The 9,064-nt window shown below is 42.7% G+C and overlaps 1 protein-coding gene and 1 long non-coding RNA gene across 7 annotated transcripts in view; one reads left to right on the top strand and one right to left on the bottom strand.

Annotated features, from left to right (window-relative positions):
- Positions 1-573: 573 nt before the first annotated feature.
- On the bottom strand, positions 574-4,498 carry LOC102152658. The gene is made up of 2 exons (XR_005361133.1): positions 3,910-4,498; positions 574-3,578 (listed from the first exon to the last, which is right to left on the bottom strand). It is a non-coding gene; the product is annotated as an uncharacterized LOC102152658 (long non-coding RNA).
- The window catches only part of RNPC3 (RNA binding region (RNP1, RRM) containing 3), a 94,432-nt gene continuing 89,540 nt past the window's right edge, over positions 4,173-9,064 (top strand). For 5 of the 6 annotated variants that reach the window (XM_038541175.1, XM_038541178.1, XM_038541179.1 and 2 more), the window contains exons 1-2: positions 4,287-4,481; positions 6,545-6,592. In XM_038541175.1, coding sequence (XP_038397103.1) covers positions 4,287-4,481; positions 6,545-6,592 — 243 coding nt within the window. Of the gene's footprint in view, positions 4,482-6,544; positions 6,593-9,064 lie in introns of all 6 variants that reach the window. The other variant, XM_038541174.1, reaches the window with a different exon arrangement.

Below are 9,064 nucleotides of genomic sequence, written 5' to 3'. Positions count from 1 at the left end.
GGAAAACAGTATGGGGGCTCCTCAAACAATTAAAGATAGAACTACTATATGATCCAGTAATTCTACTCTGGGTATTTAGCTGAAGAAAACTAACTCAAAAAGATATGTGTATCCTCAAATCCACTGCAGCAGTATTTACAATAGCCAAGATATAGGCTAAACAACCTATGTATCCCTGAATGAATGAATGAATGAATGAGTATAATGAAATATTTTGAATTATTTTTCAGAAATAAAAATTTGTGGCAAAACAGATGGCTCTCGAGGGCATTTTGCTAAGTGAAATAAGTCAAACAGAGAAAGACAAATGCCATCTGATCTCACTTATATGGGACTCAAAAACAAAAGAAAGCAAAACCAAGCTCACAGATACAGAGAATAGATTGATGGTTGCCAGAGGCAAGTATGGAAGATGGGAGAAACTGGTCAAGGGTGTCAAAGACATAAACTTCTAGCAATAAAATCAATAAATCCTGGAGATATAATGTATTGCATGGTGACTATAGTTAAAAGTTGCTATGAGAGTAGATCTCAAAAGTTTTATTCATAAGAAAAAAGTCTTGTAACTATGTATGATGAATGTAAACTAGATTTATTGTGGTGAACATTTTGCAGTGTATACAAACATATCATTATGCTGTATATCTGAAACTAATACAATGTTCTATATCAATTGTATCTTAAGTAAAAAAAAAAAAAAAAGAAAAAGAAAACTCAGAAAAATAAAAGGAGTAAATTCTTTTCTCAGATTGGTTCTTCAAGGCATTCCAGAAATAGTAGAAACAGGGCCCAGGAGTTCTTCTGGCTTCATAAGAAAAAATAGGGAACTCAAAAATTGAAAGGAATGTCCAAATAGACACATGGCTAAGTGAGGTAAACTAGAGATATCAACTAAAGGCCAAAGAGGGGAAAGCTACTCTTGCCTGAAAGGGTATGCAGTGATAGAGGGGGAATTGATGAATATGAGCCCCCAAGAAACCACATTAGTAGAGGCTTCCATCACCAGAATCAAAATCAGAGTGAGATAAAGAACCAACATTTGGTCAATGAAGAAAGATACTCCCAGCCTCTAACTTTCTCTCCTACTCTGCAGTGAAGAAAATCAAAACTAAAACATTATATGCTAGTAGAGCCACAGTTTTGAGACTATGTGCTGAGGTATCCCAGGTGTCCCAGCTATCCCACAGGGGTGCTGTGGAATTTTTTTTTAATAGGGTTTGAACTCATGACCCCAAGATCAAGACTGAGCCAGCCAGATGCCCTGCTATGGAGTATTTTATATATTCAAGGGAAACAGCAATCCTATCTGCCAGACACTACATGAAACCCCAGCTTGAAATAGTTTTGGATTTAAAAATTTTTGCAAAGCTGGGTTTTGTTTTTTTTTTTTTTTTTTTTCTGTTGTTTTGATAAAGAACAAATGCCTCTTGAGAATCTGGGTGGAAGAGGAAGCAAGGAGGCACTAAGGGATGCTGTTAAGAAAGCAAAACAAAACAATACTACTAAGACAATAAATGCACCATTACCTAAGGAAGTTTGGGAACCTCTGTGGTATCCCAGGCATCCCAAGAAAAGACAGTGAGAAATGTGCAACACAGAGCAGACCACACTCACTTCTACTCAAAGGTGGGAGAAATGAAAGCAAATTAATCTCTCTCCTCTTAGGTGAAGCCTGATATGTGAAGAGGGTAAAAATTGAGGCCTGAACGTAATCCGGAGTCAACATTTCGAGCCCCCCAGGACTATTAACTGGAAATGACTAAGAAATCATGAAATCTATTGACAAGACAAGGGTAAGACAGATTTAAGTCAGTACAACTGAAAGTAATTAAGTGGAGAGAGAAAATTCTGTCCCTTTACTATCCCGATGAGTTGTGATGTCTCAATCATAGTAGAGAAGGACCCTTAAATTTATTTTGATGGCCTATGAAACAATTCTTGACCAAAAGAGGCAGTTATAAATATTAAAGTTAATCCATTCCCACATTCATTCGCTGAACATATATTTATATGTCTATTATATGCTAATCATTTTACTGATGGTAAAAGACATGGACAAAAGCCCACAGAGGATAGTGTTTAGCGTAGCATGCCTTCTCCAATCAGTTTATCCCTCTATCCTGTCTCTGCTTTTTTTCCTTCAAAGAATATATTAATCTCCAAAGGAATTTACTCACTTACTTACAGGTTACGGTCTATCTAGAGTGTCAGGGCCAAGAGAGAAAGGATTATTATCTTGGTCTTCCCCTCTCCTCCATCTCTCCACATTGGGATGCTTCATAAATCAATACTGGGTCCCTGTCTCCCTGCCTATAATACCTCTTATCTTTGAATATAAGTATTATATGTGTTGATGCTATACGTGTATCCTGTTGATACTACCAAATGTACATCCAGTTGCCTTCTTGAAACACAGGCACTGAATAGGTATTTTAGCTCTAATACATACTCCTCCCTTTCCTACCCTTCACTGCAGTCCCTAATCTGGCTCCCTAGTGCCTCTTCTCATGCCCAACAGAGCATCATCATCCACCCAGACGGTGACAGTCTGAGAGGCTCAAGCCAAAACCCCAGAATTATCCTTAATTACTTTTTTTCACCTACAAGTCTATCAATTCTACTTCCAAAATGTATCTCAATTCCAATTTCTTTTCTCTATATCCACAGTTACTAAACTATTTCAAACAATGTTTTTTGGCCAGACTACTGTAGTAGTCCAACTGTCTTCTGGCTTCTACTCTGTTTTTTGCAACTGTAACCAAAGAGAAATGTTCATGTCCAAAATTTAATCATCACACACACACACACACACACACACACGCCTATTAGAAAAATCTGTCCGTTTCCAATTACTCTCCAGATAATCAAGGCTCCAAACAAACCTACAGGGCCATCAGGGTCTGGCTTTACCTGACCTTTGGGGGTTTTCCCATGTTTTTATCTGTTTCTATTAATGTCTGTCCCTCCTTTGCTTCTCAAACAAGGCGCCACGAAAGCAGAAGTTTGACACAATGTTTACTGTAGCATCTTCAACATCTGATTAGGAAGAAAACCCAAAGCGCGGGCCGAGGCCCCGGGGTCTGCGGGCCGTGGCTACCCGAGCGCGAAGAGCCGAGGCCGAGGGGGCCTCCCCGGGCCCGCAGGCCCTCACTGTACCGGGCGGGGCCGGCTGCGCCTGCAGCTCCGGGGCGATCTCGGCTTCACCGCGGGCGGACACGAGGCGCAGGGCGGGCGGCGGCGCCGGCCGGTCCCGCTAGCAGCTCGGACGTCCTCCTGCCGCCTGCCGGCCGTGCGGCTCCAGGTCTCGGAGCGTCAGTATCCTCAGCGCTAAGACGGGGCCACGTCGGCGTCCTTTAAGGTTTCATGAGAATCAAGTATGTGAAGATCCATCTATCGATTAATTTATCCATAGGATTCTCTGGGCAGCCCGGGTGGCCCAGCGGTTGAGCGCCTGCCTTCGGCCCCGGGGCGTGATCCTGGGGTCCCGGGTTCGAGTCCCGCGTTGGGCTCCCTGCATGGAGCCTGCTTCTCCCACCGCCTGGGTCGCTGCCTCTCTGTCTTTCATGAATAAATAAAACCTTTAAAAAAAAAAAAGGATTGTCTATAGTCATTAGGCTGCCAGTCCGTGAAAGGAACACTGAGCTGAGCCTATTCAACGGCTGCATGCACGACGATTCTTGCTCCTTTAGCTGAGCTCGGCCTGCGGGGAGGGAGCCCGCCCTCTTGAGGCTCCACGCGGCCCCGACGGCGCCCCGGCCCTGCCCGCGCCCTGCCCGCGCCCTCCCCGCGCCCTCCCGGCGCCCGCCAGCCGCGGCCCGGCACCGGGTTCCGACCGACGCTCCGCCGCAGACCGGCCGCCGCGCCCACACCCTCCGCCCCGCCGGCGCTTCCGCTCCTCGGCTTCACAACCTTCTCCTTCACGCGGCCGACGCCCCCTCCTCCTCCCCTGACAGGGTTTTAAATCCCCGCGCTTCTCTGGGGCGACGCTTCCTCCCCAATCCCTGCGCCCGCTCCCTGGAATTTAAGTCACTTCGCGTTCCCACCGCGGTGCAACCTGGTCCTTCGCTTTAAGGAGACCGCCTCTGAAGAGGGGTCAGCCGCCCCCCGCCCCGCCCCGCCCCGCCCGGGCGCAAGTCTCGCGAGAAGGAGACCATCTATCGCGGTACTTCCTTGTTTCCAGAATCCCTAGCGCGAGGCGGAAAAACACTCTTTTCCCTCAGCCTCTGTGGCCGGGCGTGTTGTCGCTGCAAGCTCTTCTCGCGTCGCCGTCGCCGTCGCCGAGGGAAATGGCGGCTCCCGAGCAGCCGCTACCGCCCATGTCCAGGGGATGCCAGAGCTCCGCCTCGCTCTCTCCGCCGCGGGGCGACCGGACCCTTCTAGTGAGGCACCTGCCGGCCGAGCTGACCGCCGAGGAGAAAGAGGACTTGCTTAAGTACTTCGGGGCTCAGTCGGTGCGCGTCCTGTCGGATAAGGGACGGCTGGTAAGGGCGCGCCGGTCCCGCGCTCCGGAAGGCCCGCGGCTGCTGGCGCCTGGGGGGGGGGGGGGCGGGGGGGGGGGCGGCCGTGACAGCTGGAGGCCGAGCCGAGTGCGCCCGTGGTGCGGGGTCGTGCCCGTCCGCGCTCACGTCCAGACGTCGTGAGGCCGCGGGAAGCTGCGGGGGCTGGCGCCTGTGCTCGTCACGGCGCTGCCGGACCGGGCGGCTGAGAGTCGGGGCCCGAGGAGGCCGAATGGCGTCTTCCCTCCCCTCACCCCCCGGGAGAATCTCCACACTCCTCCGAGTTTGAGAGCGTTTCCTTTGGACTCCGAGTACTCTCGGGGATGAGCCACAAAGAAATGTCGATTCATTTATAAGCAGCTGTTAAGACATTCATTAAAGTAGAGGAGAAAGTACAGTAGAAACCTCAGTAAACCGGGTAACAGCATTTCTACTAGATTTTTTAGGAAAAAAAATTCTTCATGAAATTTCTGACGGAATCCGTTGGAATAGTATTTTAAGGTTTCTACGTAGGTATTTACGGGTTTATTCTATTTACTTTCATATCCGAAGATGTTTTAGGTGGATTTCTCTCCGTTACTCTAGTAATGAGGATGTTAAGTTTCTGCCAGATAGTCTGTGATTGTGCAAAATATTAGTGGTTTTAGTCTTCTCACGTGGTTCTGGTATGAACCAGCGTTGAGAAGTACCGGGAAGACTGACCACTTGTGATCAAAGTGTCAAGTACACCAGCAAATACTAATATTCTCTGTCGTTAATGTAAGTACTCTTAATGAGGTCATCTTGGATCAGAGTAGACGAAATTAGAATGTGATATAATTACTCAAGCAACTTGTAAATGCTTTAATAAGCTCTAGTAACATTATCTGTAGCATAATGATTCATTTACTCTCGACTTACCTTTTTTTTTTTTTTCTGATGGCTTTTACACTATTTACAATTTATATTTAAAAATACATTTCTCCCATTGAATCCTTATCACAGGGATAAAGCACAAAGGAACTATGCACTTAGGAATGCTTTTTTGTTGATAAACATTTTTAAACTTTGCATTTGGCTGTACAGAAGTATGCTTAAGATCTTTAGATGTATTATAAATTAAAGATCGAAATATCAGAAAGGGAGACAGAACGTAAAGACTGCTAACTCTGGGAAACGAACTAGGGGTGGTAGAAGGGGAGGAGGGCGGGGGGGTGGGAGTGAATGGGTGACGGGCACTGGGTATTATTCTGTATGTTAGTAAATTGAACACCAATAAAAAAAAAAAGAAATTAAAAAAAAAAAAAAAAGATCTTTTGTATATTGTGATAGTTTAAGGGCCATCCTCTGTGTATAGTAGGGGTTTTTAAACTTCTGGTCTGTTAAACTATTTGAAAACATATATAAAACATGCTGTATAAGTGTGTACACCTTTATTTTTTTTAAAGGTTTTATTTATTTATTCGTAAGAGACACTGAGAGAGAAAGGCAGAGACACAGGCAGAGGGAGAAGCAGGCTCCATGCAGGGAGCCCAATTCAGGACTTGATCCCAGGACTCTGGGATCACAAAGTGAGCCCAAGGCTGACGCTAAACCGCTGAGCTACCCAGATGCCTCTGTGTGTACCCCTTTATAGAAGAGCCTCCATAGCTATCAACTCAAGGAACTCTGATTCAAAAAAGATTCAGAACTACAGTGCTGAAATTAATGAGCAGTTACAGTGATCTCGATTTTCCATGACTTTATTAATTTGTGAAATAAATAACTGTCAGCTGGTAAAATCAGACTTCTTACGAGAAACTGAAATTGTATTAGAAATAATTTGTTCTGGATCCCGGGGTGGCACAGCGGTTTGGCGCCTGCCTTTGGCCCAGGGCGCAATCCTGGAGACCCGGGATCGAATCCCACATCGGGCTCCCGGTGCATGGAGCCTGCTTCTCCCTCTGCCTGTGTCTCTGCCTCTCTCTCTTTCTCTCTCTCTCTCTCTGTGACTATCATAAATAAATAAATAAATAAATAAATAAATAAATAAATAAATAAAAATAATTTGTTCCTTAATTCTTTTTCAGAAACATACAGCTTTTGCTACTTTCCCTAATGAAAAGGCAGCTATAAAGGTATGACTTTATTATTATTATTAAAGTTATCAACAATTTCCTATTTACTAATGTTTGGTCAAAAGTGAGACATTGTTGAACTATGGTTTTCAAAAGCAAAAGTTTCTGTATTTCAGGAGTTTATTCCACAGACTGCATTTGGTTTATTCTCAAATCTTCCCCAAAGTTTAAGTATTTAGATGTAAGAATAGATTAATTTAAAGCAAATTAAAATTGAATTGGAATTTTATATGCAAGTAAAGATAAGTTCTAAAGAATGCAAAGATTAATAACTCTTTAACTGCCACAGATGTTTTCAGTATTAAAAGGAACATACATTAAAAAATAAATCCTAGAGATTCGTTCACGAAGGAGGTGACATTTGAGGTAGACCTTTAATGATTAGTTGGATTTTGAGCAGAAAACAAAGGGAGATGGGCCTGTCAGGTGGAGAGAACACTAACTGAAGCTATAGGGCATGAAAAGCTGTAAGAGCAAAAACTAAGGGTTGAGATGGAACTAGGACATGGAAAGTAGGTTGAATTTAAATTTGGGTGGGAGGAAGGGATTGAATTTTTAGTAGATACTACTTCCGGCATGTGCATACATAGTCACAGTTTGAGCTGCACAATATGGTCAGGCCTGTGAAAGATGTGGTAGATTAAATGTGGAAAAGATGGGAGGTAGGAAGGCCAAGTAGAAATTCAAGATAAGAGAACTCTTATAATGACCAAGGCAAAATAAAGGATCCTAATAAATCAAGAAAAAGGCAAAGGGAAGAAGTAGGTATATACCTGATAGAGATTGAGTTTGCAGGCCTCGTGATCCCTATTGATACACAGCTTAAGAAAGGGAATACTTAAGATTTTTGGACTGAGGTATTGGGTTATTACATTAGCTGACAGGGCAGGATTTGGAGGATGTTTGCAAAGGTAGGTAATGAATTCAGGTGTTAACTTTGAAGAGTCATTGAGCTACTTCTATGGAAAAATTTTTTAAAGATTATTTATTTGAGATGGACTCATAGAGCATGAGCAAGGGGAGGGGCCGAAGGAGGGAGAAGCAGACTCCCTGCTGAGTGGAGAACCCTACATGGGACTGGATCCCAAGAACTGAAGTCAGCAGCTTAACCAACCGAGTATCCCAGGCACCCCAGAATATTTTTGATGCAGTTAAAAAATATGGCTCTATTGCTGAGATAAGGTCAAATATGAAGTATCTTGAATCAGATGAATGGATGTGGTTGTCCAAGGGAAGATGAGCCAGGAAAGGAGAATGAGAGGGAGAAATTCAAAAAGGAAGTAGAACTAGGAAAAAAAAAAATCATGGTTGAAAAGAGAAGAGTTTTTTTACAAGATGAGATCTTGTGATGACACAAAATAGGGAACAAATAGTGTATCAATAAAGGATTTTTTTTTTATTGTGAAACAATAGAAGTCACCCAAATTCTCATCAGTAAGGGGAAGGGATACCTTTATTCCTAGGCTGGACTACTGTTGGAGAATGAGGTCAAATGATTATGTATTAATAAGTAATGTAGCCTAGGTAAAGTACATGAATAAAGTTGCCACACATTATGTATGAGATGTAACATTGGCTTTTTGGAAATCCAGTAGTACGTATGTTGGTTTATGCATAGGAAGAAAATGTAGCAAAGCTGTATACCAAATGGTTAATAAATGTCTTTCTGTCAAGGAGGGATTATAGAAGACTTTCACATTATATGTATTTTTTTAACATACAGGCCCCGGCCCCCCCCCACCCCTAAAAGATTCTTATATATATAGCGTAAGATGTTATAAATAAAATATGGCAATGAAACCCATATTGTTTTATGGTCAAGATTAACTTAGAGGAGAGGGTATGGAGCCAGTGTCTTTGGGAAATGTTTATAGTAGAGAAGGAATGAGAAGATGATAGCATCAATATGGTGTTTAGGTTACAGTGCATGTGACTGATAGATTTTTTTAAAAACCAGGGTTTAAGAATAAAGTAGCTGAGAGAATTGAGGAAATTAGTTAACATTAAAAATGAAAAATCATATATCCTGAAAGAGAATAGGTGTGATACCCATTTTGCAAACAAGAAAGTTGAAGTAATTAGAGCTTAGATGCCTTTTATTTCAGACAATCGAAGATTCACTGATAATGAAGAGGTCTAGAGTTGATTTAGGGACTTGAAAACTATTGAAACATTTTATTTTTTTATTGAAACATTTTAAAATGAAAGAATCAAATAAGGATACATAAGCATAGTAAAACAAAATTATCGTCCCAATTAAGGCTTATAGTTCCATTTATTCAAAAATATGAAATGCTTACAATATGCTAGATGCTGCTTTAGGTCTTGGGATAAATCCATGAATAATATTTACAAAAAAATAGGTAAATAGATACTTATGTCCTCATTGGGGCTCACATTCTCAAAAAAAGATTATAAATAACAAACTTGTTTACTATTTTAGAACATGTTAAATACTGTGAGGTAAAAAGG

The sequence above is a fragment of the Canis lupus genome, chromosome 6, assembly GCF_011100685.1.
Source record: "Canis lupus familiaris isolate Mischka breed German Shepherd chromosome 6, alternate assembly UU_Cfam_GSD_1.0, whole genome shotgun sequence".
Taxonomy (NCBI): domain Eukaryota; kingdom Metazoa; phylum Chordata; class Mammalia; order Carnivora; family Canidae; genus Canis; species Canis lupus.
This window is presented reverse-complemented; position numbering and strand designations above follow the sequence as displayed.